Below are 16,261 nucleotides of genomic sequence, written 5' to 3'. Positions count from 1 at the left end.
TATACAGGCTTCGACGACTGGGAGCGGAAGGAACTGCAAACGACGGTGATGACGACGGCACGACGGAGCGCTACTGTTGAGAGAACTTGGCGTTGATCTGCTCGACGACAGACGGGTCCGCGAGAGTGGAAAGGTCGCCGAGCTGGTCGCCCTCGCCGGCGCTGATCTTGCGCCTGTTTCCTCGAGACGGGTCAGCCTGCGCCCGATCTGAAGCAGCGCGAGGGTCTGCACGCACAGGATTCGCCGCATGATCTTGCCCGAGCGAGTCTTGGGCAGGTCCTGGACAAGAACCATCTGCAAAAAGGAGGTGAGGAGGTCAGCACGCGTCCCAGACGACCCCGACACGTTCTCAACACCCCCCAGGACCTCCCGGAAGTGCTCAGGGACTTGCCTTCTTGGGCGCAGCGAACGGGCCAATCGTCTTGCGGACCTGGAGCACCAATTCCTTCAAGAGGGCGGGTTCGTCCGAGGCGTCAAAGTTGAAGTCCGGCTTGAGCGTCACGTAGGCCACGACCGCCTGCCCCGTGAGCTCGTCGGGGATGCCGACGACGGCCGTCTCGGCGACGCCGTTGTGCTGGATCAGCGCCGACTCGATCTCGGCCGTCGAGAGGCGGTGGCCCGACACGTTGATCACGTCGTCGACGCGGCCGCGGATCCAGTAGTACCCGTCGTGGTCGCGCCCGGCACCGTCGCCCGTGAAGTAGTAGCCCGGGTACGCGTTCATGTACGTGTCGAGGAACCGCTTGTGGTCGCCGTAGACCGTGCGCGCGATCGACGGCCACGGCTTGCGCACGCACAGCACGCCCTCGACGTCGTTGCCCTTGATCTCCTCGCCCGATGTCGGGTCGAGGAGCACCGGGTCGATGCCGAAGAAGGGAAGGGTTGCTGCGCCGGGCTTGGTCTTGGTCGCGCCGGGAAGAGGGCTGGGGGTCGGATGCAAGTCAGCGCGCGTTCGCCGTCAAGTACGCCAGACCGTTTTCGAGTGTCAACGCACGTAATGATGATGGAACCAGTCTCCGTCTGCCAGTAGGTGTCGACGACGGCGCACTCCTTCTGGCCGACGTGCTCCCAGTACCACTCCCACGCCTCGGGGTTGATCGGCTCGCCGACCGAGCCGATCGTGCGGAGCGTCGACAGGTCGTGGCCCTTGATGTGCTCCTCGCCGAGGCGGCGGAGGAGACGGATGGCGGTCGGGGCGGTGTAGAACTGGGTGAGCTTGTGCTTGGCGACGGTCTCCCAGAAGCGCGAGGGGGTGGGGTAGACGGGAGTCGACTCGAAGATGGTCGTCGTGACACCGTCTGCAGGGGGAATTGATCAGGAGCTGAACTGACTGGCAGGAACCGCCCTGGCCTGGCGAGGCGAGGCGACGCAGGGTCGATAGGAAGCGAGAACTTACTGGCAAGCGGGCCGTAGACGATGTAGGTGTGGCCCGTGATCCAGCCGACGTCGGCCATGCAGGCGTAGCGGTCCTCGGGGTGGACATCGAAGACGTACTTGAGCGTCATGAAAGCGCCGAGGAGGTATCCTGCGGAGGAGTGAACAACACCCTTGGGCTGCGCGCGCGATCGAATCAGCTCCAGCTCGTGCAAAACAGGCAGGGCACTGGTGATACCTTGCCAGTCGAGCCCGAGGTGTACAGGATGAAGAGCGGGTCCTCGGCAGCGACAATCTCGACGGGGCAGTACGGCTGCACCGCGAGCTTCTCCTCGTGCCACCAGTGGTCGCGGCCCTCGGTCCACTTGACGTTGCCGCCGGTGCGCTTGAGGACGAGGACGTGCTCGACGAGCGGGCACTCGTTGAGCGCCGCGTCGACGATCGACTTGGTCGCGATCGTCTTGCCGCCGCGCTTGCCCTCGTCGGTCGTGATGACGACGCGCGACTTGGCGTCGACGACGCGGTCGCGGAGCGACTCGGCCGAGAAGCCGGCAAAGACGACCGAGTGGATCGCGCCGAGACGGGCGCAGGCGAGGAAGGCGATCGCCGCCTCGGGGACCATGGGCAGGTAGATGGCGACAGTCTGCGCGCAATCGCGTCAGTCGCAGATCGTAGAGCCGAAAGGAGGAGCACGCACGTCGCCCTTCTTGACACCATAGCTCTTGAGGATGTTGGCCGTGCGGCACACCTCCTGGAAGAGCTGCTCGTACGTGAGCTCGACGTGCTCGCCAGGCTCATCGGCCTCCCAGATGATGGCAGTCTGCGAGAGAGGCACAGAGGCGTATGTAAGCGGATCTGGCGGAGCAGAATCGGCGAAACAAGGGAAGGACGCACCTTGTTCGGGTGCTTGTACGCCCAGCGGTCGACGCAGTTGTATGAAACGTTCAGGCCGCCTTCAGGGAACCACTGGACGTCGCCAGCCTCGAACGAGCCGGCCTGGACGGTCGAGTACGGGCGGTGCCTACGGGACAGCGACAGTTCGTCAGGCTCCCCACATGGCTGCGATCGGCGCGATGGAAAGCAGCGCAGCGCGCAACGCACCAGTAGAGGTGCTCCTTGGCCATCTGTGCGTCGCGTCGTGCCCCGGAGAGCGAGAAAGCGTCAGCGCCAACATTCGGAAGGAGGCGCGACGTCCCCGCATCGACGTGCCCAGCGTCCCACAGAGCTCCTGGCCGCACGAGAGCCGTCCGACTGGCTCAGACAGATCCGCAATCTACAGTGCTGGGATTTATCCCCGCCCGGAAGCGCTGCAGCGAGCGGGAGGAAAGCGCGCGGACTCGCGCCTCCCCCAACTCGACACAAGATCGCGCACAACTCGGCGACGGCGGCTCCTTTTTCAAGTCTGCCGCCTGCACGAGCACCAGAGGCAGTGTCTCTGCCCGTGCGTGCATCGACGCGCCCTCCCAGAAGGAGTGGATGCGTGCGAATCTCGCGAGCTCGGAAGCGTGAGATGCGGGAACACGCCCGGAACGACGCCGTGCGAGTCGAGGGATGGTGCGGAGGCAAGAGAGGGGTGCACTCACGCGGTCCCAGAACTGCGCGGGCTGCTCGACCGACTCTGCGTAGAGCTTGCGGTACTCTTCCTCGTGCGCATGCGGCTTGTGCGACGAGCCGTCGTTGCGCTTCGAGATGGGGTGGGTCGGGGCGTTGTACTGGTGCTCGGACGCCATCGTTGCGTGCGAGGCTCTGAGCTGAGTGGGAAGAAGGGCGAGAGAGGGACGCGGGAGGGTCGTCGCGACGCTCGGAAGTGGGGACGGCTGGCCGCCCCTCGTGCCCTCGCCCGCCCGCCGCTGAGCGCATTCGCGCGCCCGTTCCTTGGCTCACGAGTCCTCCCGACGCTCACCGCCTATCGCGGTCTCGGCCCCGCCCTTGCAACGCTGGAGCTCCCCCTCGCCTCGTCATCGCAACCTTCTCAATCGCCGTTGTCCTCCTTGCCCAGCTCAATCACTCTCTGTCCAGTAGCTCGCGCGATTCTGTAACTCTCAGAACCTCCCTCCTGCTAGTGCACGGCAATGAAGTGCGATTCCGTAGAGACTGCCAGCCAACCCCGCTTTTCCCCCCCCTCTGCACTCGCGAGTCCCGGCGCTGGTCAATCCCGCCCTGCACATGTTTCGGGATCACCCCCGAGGACCCGGCAGCACAGCAGCGCCGGGCGAGGCGCGAGGCGAAAGGACGCGGAAGCTGGACCCGGCCAACTCGCCCGCCGGTGGGGTCGGAACGCGCCGGGAGCCAATCACGCGCGACCCTCACCAGTTCGCTCGCCGGTCAGGGGGCGGTCAGAGACGCCGGCGCCGGGCAATATCCGCGCTGTGAGGAGGTCGAGGGGAGTGCGTAGGAGACAGGTACGGGTATCGTGGCGGGTACAAGGGTGGGAAGATGCGAGCGGGCGGGAGGAAAGAGAAGAGCGCGTCGATGATCACGGCGATTAGACAGTGTCTGCGATTGCTAGAGATTAGTCCAGGCTCTGCGGAACGACAGATGCAATGTACCGTCATGGTAGGCCCTGTGTGTGCACGACGAGTGTCAGTCGGGTAGGAGAAGCGTGAGAGATCAGCGGCCACCCACCATCGCGTGTCCTTCGGGCTTTTCGGCGCGTTGCGGACCTGTGCGACCGTCTCGAGGTCAGAGTCGAATCTCGCCCTGACGATGCACACACAACGCACATAGCGGTCGTTATCCGGCGGGAGCTCCTTCTTCTTGCAGCTCGCCAGCATCGACTGCATCGTTCTGCTCGGAACGCTGAGTCAGCCTTTGCAAGCGCAGACGCGGAATATCCGCACGCGGCGAGACGCACATCAACAAGCTCTGTACGTTGAGTACGGGCGACCATCCTGTGCGAATGTGCGTCAGCACAGACAGCGGTCCGTCGCCCGCGTCGCCCAGGCGCGGAGCAGACTCAAAGTGGCCATTCACGCACCACTGCCGAGCACAGATGCGCAGATGTGTCTGTTCTCAGAATGGACAAGCAAGGACTCGGTTAGCCGGTTCTTCAAACGAGGGCGATGCTGCGCGAGGGATGAAGCCCTCTCGTGTCGCTCTGTCAGAAGACACGAGAATCCCGGACAAGTGGCGCACCCATTCGTGTAGACATGCGGATGCATGGGAGGCGAGAAGCCGTCGCTCGTCAGGAAGGTGACTTCGGGCGACTGCGGTCGGTCCAGCGCCGAAGCAGGCGACGTGAACAAGCCATCAGCACTCGCTCGAACGCCCCGGTCAGAAATCGACGCACCTCTATCGGGTAGCTTGTTGTGAACCGGAAACGCTGCGAATACGGACCGGCGGAGGCGCGGCGTCAGGTCAGAACTATTGCGCGGTCAAGAGCGAGTTATGCCTCGAGCCGCGTACCAGCGCGAACTCCTCTGCAAGCGCGCCCAGCAGTGAGCACGGTCACGATGGTCTGATCGACGCCCGGGAGGGTCGGAACGAGCTTGTACGCACCTCCTTCGTAGACCGACTCGCCGAGGACCGAGATGGCGAGGACCCACTCCTCGAGATTCTCGGCGCGCAGCACGCGGCAGCCTGTGCAGGTCGAGAGCCAGTAACGTCAGGTCAGCATCGGTGCGCCCTCGTAGCGCGCGGGAGTACATGGCCAAGGCGCGGCACCACATACGCACCGGCCGGAGCGCCCTTGGTCTGGAGCTCGGTGAGCTCCTGAGCACACGACGGAGTTAGTACGGTCTCGTACGGCTGAGCGTGCGGCGCACCTTCTGCAAGCGCTTGGTAGCGATGCGCGAGCCCATGAGTTCGAGGCGATGCGCGAGCCGAGGGAGCGAGGGGAATCGAGCGAGCGGACTAGCTGGGAGGCGCTAGCGGGGATTGTGCAAGCTCTGGAGCGTGTCTGAGTGTAGCAGTCCGACACTCTGTGCTAGGCAAGCGAGGCAGGGGAGAGACCAACCTCGCGGGTGCACCGCCTCGAGGCGATCATCACTGCAGAGAAGAGCAGTGAAGGGTGAGATCAGCCATTCGAAGTACTCCTACAGCCAGTCCCGCCTTACACAGGTTCCCCTGTCCGCGTGCAGCCGGTGCCGCCTCGCCTTCGCGCTGGTTGGCCTCGTTTCCTTGACTTTACCGCACGTTCGCCATGGCCGCACAGAGCACCGCCAGGACTACGCTCACCCTCGCCGCCCGCACGCTGCGGGCTCGCTTGCCCACTCCCACGGCATCTGCTGGAGCGAGTGCCCACCGCGCTCTCTCTTCCGCCGCCGCCTTTGCCGCACCGTCTCGCTCGCTCACACGCGCCGCTGCCAGGCCGCGCTGGAGCCCAGCGAGTGCTACTGCAGCATGGCAGCTCTCTGGTGCGTCGGGAGATTCCCACGGTCCCAGCCGAGGAGACTTCGGCTGACCTCATCCCGTCGGACTTCTTTGCAGCGCCGTCGCAGCGCCGCACCATGTTCATCCAGACCGAGTCGACCCCCAACGCCGACTCGCTCAAGTTCATCCCCGGACAGGAGGTCTCGCCCGGCGCCACGCACGAGTTCCTCGACGCTGGCGCCGCCGCCGCTTCTCCGCTCGCCGACCGCCTGTTCCACCTCCCCGACGTCAAGTCTGTCTTCTTCGGGCCCGACTTTATCTCGGTGAACAAGACCGAGGACGGGCAGTGGAGCGAGCTCAAGCCCGAGATCTACTCGATCATCATGGAGCACTTTACGGCCGGGCGGCCGCTCTTCGAGGAGGGGCGCGGCGGCGGCGCCGAGGATACGCGCATCCTCGACACGGACAGCGAGGTGGTCGCGATGATCAAGGAGCTGCTCGAGACGCGCGTGCGGCCGGCCATCATGGAGGACGGCGGCGACATCGAGTACCGCGGGTTCGACGAGGACTCGGGCGTCGTCCAGCTCAGCCTCAAGGGCAGCTGCAGGGGCTGCGAGAGCTCGGCCGTCACGCTCAAGAGCGGCATCGAGCGCATGCTCATGCACTACATTCCCGGTGCGTCGACTCGTGGCGGATTCGTCCCGCCTGAGAGTGCGGAACCAAGTCGGTTGCTGACCCCGGATCCGGTTGTCTCGTCACCTTTTGCGCAACAGAGGTCAAGGAGGTCGAGCAGGTGAGCTCCTCCTTCCACAGAGTCTACTGCCCTCACCCCTCGTCCCGGTTCGCATGAATGCGCCGGACCTTCCCAGTCCCGCTCTCCACCTCTGTTCTCTCCCACGTGCACCTGCGTTCCTTCCAAGGCACTGCGTGCTGACGCTGCTGCTTTGTCGCCACAGGTCCTGGGTCCGGCGGAGGCGGTTGCCGAGGACGAGTTTGCCAAGTTTGAAGAGCGGCTACGGATGGGGGGCAAGACGGTGTCGGTGTAGTCTTTGTCTTCGCATGGCACATAGACACGCTTCTGTCCCGTGTCTCTCTCGAGAGTGCTCGGTCGGGGTGGGTCAGGCCGGAAGGGAATTTGCTGGCCGCGGATTCGCGTGCTCGATTGACTCTGCCGCGCTCGGCTCTCGTCGCCGCCACTCGCAGCGCTCCAGGACGCGGTCTGAGCGATGCTGGCCCTCCGCAAGCAGCTGTCCCGCGCAGCCGCGCACGCGCACCCGCGCCAGTCGCGCTCGCTCGCGACGCCCACGCCGTTCCCGCCTGCGCCGCCAAAGGACTACGCCTCGATCACGCCGCCGTACGCGCACCTCGTGCGCCAGCTCGAGACCGTCCGCAGCGTCCTCGGGGGTCGTCCGCTCTCGCTCGCCGAAAAGATTGTCTACTCGCACCTCGTCAACGTCGAGGAGGGCCTTGCCGGAGGGGACCCCATCCGCGGCGAGAAGCACCTCAAGCTCCGCCCCGACCGTGTCGCACTCCAGGGTGAGCTGACCGTGCTCCTTCGACACGCCCGCACAAAGAGGAATCGCGCTGATGCCGCCGCCCACCGCCGCCGCTCGCAGATGCTTCCGCTCAGATGGCCATTCTCCAGTTCTCGACCTGCGGGCGTGACCGCACGGCTGTCCCCGTGTCGATCCACTGCGACCACCTGATCTCGGCGTACGAGGGCGCAGAGGCTGACCTCAAGGTGCGCCTCCCCGGCCATCCTCCCTTTGCTCTGCGCCGTCAAAGGCTGACCCTGCTCGGCTTGCATCGCTCCAGCGCTCGATACACTCGAACCAGGAGGTCTTTGACTTCCTCCAGAGCGCCGCCAAGAAGTACGGCATCGAGTTCTGGGGCCCGGGCAGCGGTATCATCCACCAGATCGTCCTCGAGAGTGAGTTGCCCTCGTCTCTCTCGGTATCTGGCCGACTTGGACTGGTCTCCTAACCGAGGGTGACTGCGTGGTCAGTGGCAGGAGCGGACCGGGACTCACCAGATCTATTTACGCAGACTACTCGGCACCCGGTCTCCTTATGCTCGGTTGCGACTCGCACACGCCGAACGCCGGCGGTCTCGGCGCCATCGCCATCGGTGTCGGAGGTGCTGACGCCGTCGACGCGATGACGGCGACGCCCTGGGAGCTCAAGGCGCCGAAGTTGATCGGTGTCGAGCTCAAGGGCGAGCTCTCGGGCTGGTGCTCGGCCAAGGATGTCATCCTCGAGGTCGTCGGCCGCCTCTCGGTGCGCGGCGGCACGGGCTCGATCATCGAGTACTACGGCGAGGGCGTCGAGCGCATGGGCGCGACCGGCCTCGCGACGATCGCCAACATGGGCGCCGAGATGGGCGCGACGACGTCGACGTTCCCGTACTCGGACAACATGCGGCGGTACCTGCACGCGACGAACCGCGGGCCCGTCGCCGACGAGGCCGACAAGGCGCAGGCCGCGGGCTTCCTCAGCGCCGACGCCGGGTGCGAGTACGACCAGCACGTCTCGATCGACCTCTCGACGCTCGAGCCCAAGCTCAACGGGCCCTTCACGCCCGACCTCAGCACGCCGCTGAGCAAGTTTGGCGGGTTGGTCCAGGACAAGGGGTGGAAGGACGAGCTGAGCGCCGCGCTCATCGGCAGCTGCACCAACTCGTCGTACGAGGACATGGCGCGCGCGGCGAGCATCGCCCGGCAGGCAAAGGCCAAGGGCCTGAACGTCAAGAGCAGCTTCATGGTCACGCCTGGGTGCGTGCCGGCTCGGAAGTCCCCCTAACCCACGAGGCTGACTTTCCCCTCCTTCGTTTCGCTGTGCGCCAGCTCCGAGCTCATCAACGCGACCATCGAGCGTGACGGAATCAAGGCCGACCTCGAGGCCGTTGGCGGCCAGGTCCTCGCCAACGCGTGCGGTCCTTGCATCGGCCAGTGGGAGCGCTCGGAGAAGAAGGGCGAGGAAAACGGTGCGTTGTGCTTATCAGGCGATACGAATCAGTGGAAAGTGCAGCAATACTCACTCGACGGTGTACAGCCATCCTCACGTCGTTCAACCGCAACTTCAAGGCGCGCAACGACGGCAACCGCCTGACGATGAACTTCCTCGCTTCCCCCGACATCGTCACGGCGATGGCCTTCTCGGGCAAGCTCAGTTTTGACCCGCGCCACGACGAGCTGCTCGACGCCGAGGGCAAGCCGTTCAAGTTTGACCCTCCCTCGGGCGACAAGCTCCCCGCGTCGGGCTTCACGGCCGGCAACACGTCGTACCTCCCGCGCGCCGTGCCCGAGCCCGAGCCGTCGACGCCGCTCGCCATCTCGCCGACGTCGACGCGCCTCGAGCTCCTCGAGCCGTTCGACCCGCACTTTACGCCCGCGCAGTTTGCCGACTCGGGCGCCCAGCTCGAGTTTGAGGATCTCCGGTGCTTGCTCCGCATCCGCGGCAAGTGCACGACGGACGAGATCTCGGCGGCGGGCAAGTGGCTCAAGTACAAGGGCCACCTGTCGAACCTTGCGTGCGTGCGGCTGCCTCTGCTGGCTCCAGTGCATGCGACTGACGCGCTGTCGCGTGCACGATGACACAGCGAGAACACGCTCATCGGGGCGATGAATGACGAGACGGAGCGTGTCAACTCGGCGATCGACTTCGAGACGGGCGAGGAGGGCACGATCCCGGAGGTCGCCAAGGCGTACAAGGCGCGTGGCCAGCCGTGGATGATCGTCACCGACGTGCGTCTCGTCTTGTTTTGACATGCGAGGGCCTCGAGCAAAGGAGGACCGCGTTTCCGCGCCGTTGTGACGGATCGCTCCTCTCAAGGTCATGCGCTAACCCTTTCTCCCCCTCCATGGCCTGACAGCACAACTACGGCGAGGGTTCTGCGCGCGAGCACGCGTCGCTCCAGCCGCGATTCCTCAACTGCAAGGTCATCCTCGCGCGGTCGTTTGCGCGGATCCACCGCACCAACCTGACCAAGCAGGGCGTGCTCCCGCTCACGTTTGCCGACGAGGCCGACTATGCGCACGTCGCCGCGGGCGACGTCGTCTCGACGTCGGGCCTCGACGCGCTCCTGCGCGGCCACCTCGACGCCGATGTCGACATTGTCGTGCGCAAGAGCGACGGGAGCGAGAAGCGGGTCAAGACGGTGCACGGGCTCTCGCGCGACCAGGTCGAGTGGATTTCCGCAGGCTCGGCCTTGAACCTCATCAAGCAGAAGGCGGCCGAGGAGCAGGCGGCTGCTGCGAGCGCATAGACGAGGATAGAGATGTCGAACAGGGGAGAGAGAGAGGGAGGCGGGTATCGTGTTGTACGAGTTTCTCCGTGGGGTTGCGCCGCTCTTTCTCTCTCTGCTCCCCTCTGCATCATGCAACATCTGCATCGTATCAGCTGCGCCTTGTGTGAGATGGCGAGGGAAGGCGTCGGGACCTCCCCTCGAGAGGAGGGGCGCCTCTGGCTCGCGCGAAGACGCGGGTGGCCTGAGCGAGCGTGTCGCCTCGAGAGAGGACGCAGGCAGTCCCTTGCGAGCAGTCAGCACCCAGGTGAGCGTTCTCCCCGCCGCCTCTCGCCCTCGCTGTGCTTCTGGAGCTCTGCCGTCGCCTCGCTGCGATCCGGCTCCACCTCACCCTCGCGCGCTCGTCTCTGCCGCGACTGACGCTGTCTGCGGGCTGAGCGAGCACGTGCACCGCTAGACGAGCTTGATCGAGCACGACCAAGCCGCACGAACTTCCCGCGCTGACCCGTCGCACCCTCAACCCTCTCGTCGTCCTCCTCTCCGCGCACCGCCCTCCCCGCGCGCCCTCTCGCCACGCTGGCGCAACAACACTCGCTCGCGCGGGACCAGAAGACCATCTTCAGCATGGCCGGTCCCGGTTCCTCCTTCGGCGGCCGCCGCAAGGTCGTCAAGAAGGGCCTCGGATTCACCCTCATGGTCGTCGGTCCGTCCGCTTCCCTGGCCCGTCCCAGTCCGTCCTAGGGCCGCGCTGACGAGCTCTGTGCATCACCGCATCGCAGGCCAGAGCGGAACGGGCCGCACGACTTTCGTCAACACGCTCTGCGAGTCGCCCGTCATCGAACACAAGGCGCCCGTCGCACCTGAGATGGCGCACCAGGAGGATGGCATCAAGATCAACCCCGTCAACGTTGGTGCGTGGCTCGAGTGCGCGTCGCTCGGTCGAGGCTCGGAGCTGACGGGCCCAAAATTCGCAGAGCTCGAGGAGGACGGTGTGCGCATCTCGCTCACCGTCGTCGACACGCCCGGCTTTGGCGACCAGATCGACAACGGGTTCACGTACGGCTGCTCGTAGGGCCAATTCCGGGACCGCGCTGACTCGAGCCCCTCTATGACCCGCAGCTTCAACGAGATCATGGGCTACCTCGAGCGCCAGTACGACGACATTCTCGCCGAGGAGAGCCGCATCAAGCGCAACCCGCGCTTCCGCGACAACCGCGTCCACGCCCTCCTGTACTTCATCACCCCGACAGGTCACGCGTGAGTCCTGCGTTGCAGCGTTCATCACGCACACTGCCACAAGAGCAAGAGCGATGCTGATGAGCCTAGCCGTGCGATGACACAGCCTGCGCGAGCTCGACATCGAGCTCATGCGCCGCCTCTCGCCGCGCGTCAACGTGATCCCCGTCATCGGCAAGTCGGACACGCTCACGCCGGGCGAGCTGCAGGCGTTCAAGCGCCGCGTCATGGAGGACATCGAGTACTACTCGATCCCGATCTACAACTTCCCGTACGACGTCGAGGAGGACGAGGAGGAGACGATCCAGGACAACAGCGAGCTCCGGGTGCGTGCCGCTTCTCTGCCCGCTCTTCCTCGCGCCTTGCTGACTCGCTAGTGCCCGTGCAGGCCCTCATGCCCTTTGCGATCGTCGGCTCGGAGGAGGAGATCGAGGTCAACGGCGAGCCCGTGCGCGCGCGCCGCTACCCGTGGGGCATCGTCGAGGTCGACAACCCGCAGCACAGCGACTTCCAGCGCCTCCGCAACGCACTCCTCTCGACCCACTTGACCGACCTCAAGGAGATCACGGTCCGTCGGGCACGTGCTTTTGGGTGTGCATGCAGCGAGACTGACCCTGCCTGCGCCTCTCCTTCGCCGGAACCGTACTGTCTGTGGCTTTATTCCTGCGATGCCCCGGACTACAGCACGGTGCGTACTTGATTTGCTCAGGCGAAGGATTGTGCGCTGACATCTAGTTTCCCGCCTCCTCGTCACCCGACTATTCTGCGCCCACTTGACGCCCGCAGACTTCCTCTACGAGCAATACCGAACGGAGAAGCTCTCCAGGAGCGTGGTGGGTGGACAGCCCGGCGGACCGGAGTATGGAGACAGCCAGGACGCGAGTGTCCTTCCCGAAGACCTTGCCACGCAGAGTGTGCGCCTCAAGGAGGACCAGATCCGTCGCGAGGGTGCGTGCCGCCGTCGGATTCGTCCACAGTTTCTGCGTCAAGACTGACATGCGCCTGTGAATTGCCTGCAGAGGAGCGCCTGCGCGAGCTCGAGCTCCGCTCTCAGCGCGAGATCGCCGAGCGCCGCCAAGAGCTCCTCGCCAAGGAGCAGCTCCTGCGCTCGCTCGAGGCGCGCCTCGCCGCCGCCGAGGCGAGCGGCGGCACGCCGCCCCCGCCTCCTCCTGCGATCCACTCGCCTACACCCGTCTCGCCGCAGCAGCAGGGACAGGCGCATCCGGTGCTCACGCCTGGCGGGCAGAACGGCCACGACGGCATGCAGTGAGGACCAGTATGGCTCTCGAGAAACGACGACCCCTTTTCGCACGTCCCCTATACCCCCCTCTTTCTTCTTTGCGCGCCCTGTGTTTCTTTCATGACGAGTACCCCGAGCCCAGCTCTCCTCCTGCCTCCTATCTCTTCTCGCTCCACACCTCGCATTCTGTCACGCGTTGCCAATGTCCGTTCGTTCAGTGCACGCCTGTTGGTCAGGAGAGAGAGGCCGGTCTATCGAAAAGTCCGTCGGTGATCAGCGCCTCGCGCACAATCTCGCTATCGTGCACACACGCGGGTCTCGACGACCTTGCGCGCATCGATCCTGGAACGCGGTCGCCAGGAGAAGTTGCAGCAGGCAGCGAGTGCTCCAGACACTTGTGGTGACAGCGACAGGGACAAAGAGCTGCGCGCAACCGTTGTCCGCCGTCGTTCTCTTCTTCCGCGTTGCGAAACCCTTGTCCTGGACGTACGCCACGAGGCTCTCCAGGTCGAGGTGGGTGCTCTCGGCCCTCTTGTTGATTCCTCGGCGCTCGTCGCGCGGGAGCCAGCGGCCAAGGATCTGCTCTTTTCACTCCGACAGGTTTTGCGAGTTCCGTTTCGGCCTCATGACACGAACGCAAGTCTGAGAAAGCTCGTCAGGACGCCAATACTGGTGTCAAAAATGCATCATTTGCCGTCCGAATCGACCAGATTGACAGAGGGCGAGAGGGTCAAGGTCAGTCGCCTCTGGTCGACTGCGCCAGAGAGCGCTTCAACGATCTCTCAGGGTACCCTGGACCAAGTTGGCGTGTGCGGGACCGATACCTGCGTTGATGAGGCACGAAGAGCGGGCGTGGGACTGAGACGAGCCTGTGAAGAAGGAGCTGTGTCGCTGGGGAAAGCACTGGACGGGACGGACGGGAGTCACAATCTACGCAAGCTTCCCGATTCGATAGCTGCCGTCGAGCGGCAGGTGGATGAGCATGCCGGCGTTCGAGAGGCATTCAGACACGCAGCAATCCGTGATTCTTCGCAGGCGCAGCCAGGAGGACAGGAGCGCCGGAGCATGCGAGTCCGACTTGAGCGCTCGCGCGTCAGCGGTAGCGTGTGAGCACGAAGGCCGTAGCGAGACTATGTCGTACAGCGGTTTCGCTGCTGCACAGCAGCGCGACGGCGGGCACATAGACGGGCGGACCTTCTCAACCCAAGTGGCTGTCGCGGCTGCCCCCGAGAGCTGTGAAACGAGAGGGGAGGGAAGAGCAAGTCGTAGGACAGCGTGCGAGACTGCAGCAAGAGCGGAAGATGCGTCGAGGGCGTTGCCGCCGCCCTTGGCCGCACACGCCCAGCTTGGCCGCAACTTGACCGCCGTCGCCCTGGGGCGCCTCGGTTCAGCCTATCCGGTATCTGTACAATCTCAGGGTGCGTCCGACGTCGCAGAGCAAGCGAAAGAGACGAGACAGCGTCGAGATGCCAGCGTGGAATGGGTGCTGCTTCCTCGAGACGGAGAGCGAGGGAAGCGCTCGGCCGAGTGCGGATCAGCCGTGCACTATCCGGCAGACCCTCGACTGCGAGCAGGGCCTGGCAGAGTGGAGCAGAAGCAGGCGCACCGCGAGGAACGCGGAAGCGGGAGGCGGAGCTCGGCAAGTGTCGCATGCGAAGGATGCCGGCCGCCGTCTCCGAGGCGCTCGACTTTGCCCGCCCTCGTCCTCCTCTCCTCTCGCCTTGCCCGTCTTTGCCCCTTGCGAGAGCACGCCGCACCACACCATGCTCCGCACTGCCGCCCTCGAGGCCCGCCTTCTCGCCCGCCCCGCCACCCTCCCCTCGCCCGCCCTCCGCCGCCTCGTCCACTCGGCTCCGTCGGCAGCCCGCAAGGCTGCCTCGCAGACGACGACTCCCGCACCCGCAGACGACGCCACGGCCGCCCGCCGCTTCCTCCGCACCTCGGCGTCCCAGCCCGCCGCCGGCACCGCGCACCTCTCTGCGTCTGGCGCCGCTCACGAGGCCGCGCCCGCGCTCCCAGACGACTACAAGCCCCAGGACCCGCTCGCGACGCTCGATGCTGCCTACCTCTCGCGCACGACCGCGCACCTCCAGGCGAGCAGCCTCTCGGACCTCATGCGCCAGTGGGTCGTGTACGCCGTCTCGGAGCAGTCGCTCCTCGTCTCGATGGGGCCCTGGTTCGTCGCAAAGCTCCAGTGGGCCAACGACAACGTCCCCGTCCTCGGGCCCGCCGCCTGGGCCGTCTTTGCTGCCGTGCGTTCGTCTCCTTGGCGCGTGATATCATGCCCGATAAGTCGCCTCGTGCTCACTCTCGCTCGTCTCGTCTCGCAGGGCATGAACAGCACCTTCTACCGCGTCTTTGTCGGTGGCGAGACCGTGCCAGGCTGTGCCGAGCAGGTCCAGCGTTACGCCGACCGCGGGGTGAGTCTTTCGCCGGTCCTCTTCGGATGTCGTATTTCGAGCCTCCCCTGATCGGTTCCCCTCTCTCTCGCAGATCGGCGTGATGCTCAACTACAGTGCCGAGGCGCCGCTCGGCACGTCCAAGGCTGGCGGTGGGATTGACGAGGCCGCCATGACCGAGATCACCAACGCGGTCGGCGAGGCTGCCCGCCTCATCCCCTCGTCCTCGACTGCCGACGCTGCGGCCATCAAGCCGGCCCTCCTCGCCATCAAGCTCACCGGCCTGATCTACGACGCTTCGATCCTCGCTCGTGCGACCACCGCGCTCATCAACGACCCGGCCGTCAAGGCGGGCGGCCGCGTCCCGTCCGACATCCTCTTCCCCAAGTCGGACGCGCTCTCGACCGAGGACCACGAGCTTCTCGACAAGCTCTACGCTGGCCTCCGCAAGGTTGCGTCAGAGGCGCAGAAGCACAACCTCCGTCTCCTTGTCGACGCCGAGCAGTCGTGGTTCCAGCCGGCCATCGACCGCTTTGTCGACCTTCTCAGCGAGGAGTACAACCGCGTGCGCCCCGCCAGCTCGTCCGACGCGCCCCCGTCGGCGCCCATCGTCTACAACACGTACCAGTGCTACCTCCGCGATGCGCCCGCGCGCATCAAGGAGCAGCTCGCGCACGCCGACAAGCACGGCTACTCGTTCGGCGCCAAGCTCGTCCGCGGCGCGTACCAGGAGGCTGAGCGCGCGCTGCACGAGAAGAGCCCCGTCGCCGAGTTCTGCGTCGTGCACGGCACCAAGGCCGACACGGACAACTGCTACGACGAGTGCGCGGGCATCCTCGAGAAGCGTCTCGTCGCCGACCTCGCCAAGAAGAACGCCGCCGACCAGCCGGGCGTCGGTGTCGTGCTCGCGAGCCACAACGGCACGAGCATGAAGAAGTTCCTCCAGTCGCTGCGCGACGACGGGCTCGCGAAGGAGGAGGACGGTGGGCTCCGCGTCGATGACCGTGTCCGTGGCCGTGTCGCGTTCGGCCAGCTCATGGGTGCGTTGGCTCTCCATGACCGCTCACAGAGAGATTGCGGATCTGACCATCACCACGCTCTCCGCAGGCATGTCGGACAACCTCACCATCTCGCTCATCAACCTCATGCGCCCACACCCGTCCGGCCCGGGCGCCGACCCGACCACCGCGCCGCTCGTCGTCAAGTACATGCCGTACGCGTCGCTCGCACAGGGCCTCCCGTACCTCACTCGCCGCGCGAGCGAGAACCAGAGCATTCTCAAGGGCGACCCGACGTCGGGCCGTGGTGGCGCGCGCGAGGAGCGCCGCGCTGTCGGCAAGGAGATCCGCCGCCGCTTTGGCATCCCGTTCTAGACGCGCAGGCGAGTGACCCGCGCGCCGCCATCTCTATCGCATGCTGTGCCCTTTCGCCCCCTTTTTTGCTGTCGCCAGCCGAGTCG

General features: G+C 65.5%; 6 protein-coding genes across 6 annotated transcripts; 4 read left to right on the top strand and 2 right to left on the bottom strand.

Moving 5' to 3' along the window:
* Window positions 1–70: 70 nt before the first annotated feature.
* Window positions 71–3,104, bottom strand: ACS2 (acetate--CoA ligase ACS2; the record flags this gene model as incomplete). Its single annotated transcript, XM_076649449.1, has 10 exons — window positions 71–173; window positions 236–294; window positions 392–923; window positions 995–1,298; window positions 1,397–1,553; window positions 1,613–2,017; window positions 2,072–2,194; window positions 2,269–2,395; window positions 2,476–2,498; window positions 2,958–3,104. 10 exons carry the CDS (start codon window positions 3,102–3,104, stop codon window positions 71–73), a joined length of 1,980 nt encoding a protein of 659 aa, XP_076505040.1.
* Window positions 3,105–3,859: 755 nt separating this feature from the next.
* On the bottom strand, window positions 3,860–5,174 carry JCM10292_000545 (ubiquitin-conjugating enzyme E2; the record flags this gene model as incomplete). Its single annotated transcript, XM_076649448.1, has 12 exons — window positions 3,860–3,870; window positions 3,924–3,937; window positions 4,000–4,037; window positions 4,098–4,161; window positions 4,229–4,265; window positions 4,352–4,380; window positions 4,510–4,580; window positions 4,664–4,696; window positions 4,780–4,793; window positions 4,873–4,953; window positions 5,049–5,085; window positions 5,139–5,174. The coding sequence occupies 12 exons, from the start codon at window positions 5,172–5,174 to the stop codon at window positions 3,860–3,862; spliced, it is 465 nt and encodes a 154-aa protein (XP_076505039.1).
* Window positions 5,175–5,515: 341 nt separating this feature from the next.
* On the top strand, window positions 5,516–6,731 carry NFU1 (Nfu1p; the record flags this gene model as incomplete). The annotated part of the gene is made up of 4 exons (XM_076649447.1): window positions 5,516–5,729; window positions 5,803–6,360; window positions 6,459–6,478; window positions 6,642–6,731. The coding sequence occupies 4 exons, from the start codon at window positions 5,516–5,518 to the stop codon at window positions 6,729–6,731; spliced, it is 882 nt and encodes a 293-aa protein (XP_076505038.1).
* Window positions 6,732–6,911: 180 nt separating this feature from the next.
* ACO2 (aconitate hydratase ACO2) lies at window positions 6,912–9,948 on the top strand (the record flags this gene model as incomplete). The annotated part of the gene is made up of 8 exons (XM_076649446.1): window positions 6,912–7,221; window positions 7,302–7,426; window positions 7,501–7,615; window positions 7,732–8,455; window positions 8,528–8,667; window positions 8,736–9,213; window positions 9,283–9,427; window positions 9,556–9,948. The coding sequence occupies 8 exons, from the start codon at window positions 6,912–6,914 to the stop codon at window positions 9,946–9,948; spliced, it is 2,430 nt and encodes an 809-aa protein (XP_076505037.1).
* Window positions 9,949–10,551: 603 nt separating this feature from the next.
* JCM10292_000542 (septin family protein) lies at window positions 10,552–12,433 on the top strand (the record flags this gene model as incomplete). Its single annotated transcript, XM_076649445.1, has 9 exons — window positions 10,552–10,630; window positions 10,707–10,838; window positions 10,902–10,983; window positions 11,047–11,184; window positions 11,270–11,489; window positions 11,552–11,731; window positions 11,873–11,882; window positions 11,950–12,111; window positions 12,183–12,433. The coding sequence occupies 9 exons, from the start codon at window positions 10,552–10,554 to the stop codon at window positions 12,431–12,433; spliced, it is 1,254 nt and encodes a 417-aa protein (XP_076505036.1).
* A 1,733-nt stretch (window positions 12,434–14,166) lies between these two features.
* PUT1 (proline dehydrogenase) lies at window positions 14,167–16,175 on the top strand (the record flags this gene model as incomplete). Its single annotated transcript, XM_076649444.1, has 4 exons — window positions 14,167–14,655; window positions 14,734–14,823; window positions 14,897–15,842; window positions 15,910–16,175. The coding sequence occupies 4 exons, from the start codon at window positions 14,167–14,169 to the stop codon at window positions 16,173–16,175; spliced, it is 1,791 nt and encodes a 596-aa protein (XP_076505035.1).
* Between the last annotated feature and the right edge of the window lie 86 nt (window positions 16,176–16,261).

Source organism: Rhodotorula paludigena (assembly GCF_050403205.1).
Source record: "Rhodotorula paludigena JCM10292 DNA, Rt_paludigena_JCM10292v1_ctg24, whole genome shotgun sequence".
NCBI lineage: Eukaryota > Fungi > Basidiomycota > Microbotryomycetes > Sporidiobolales > Sporidiobolaceae > Rhodotorula > Rhodotorula paludigena.
This window is presented reverse-complemented; position numbering and strand designations above follow the sequence as displayed.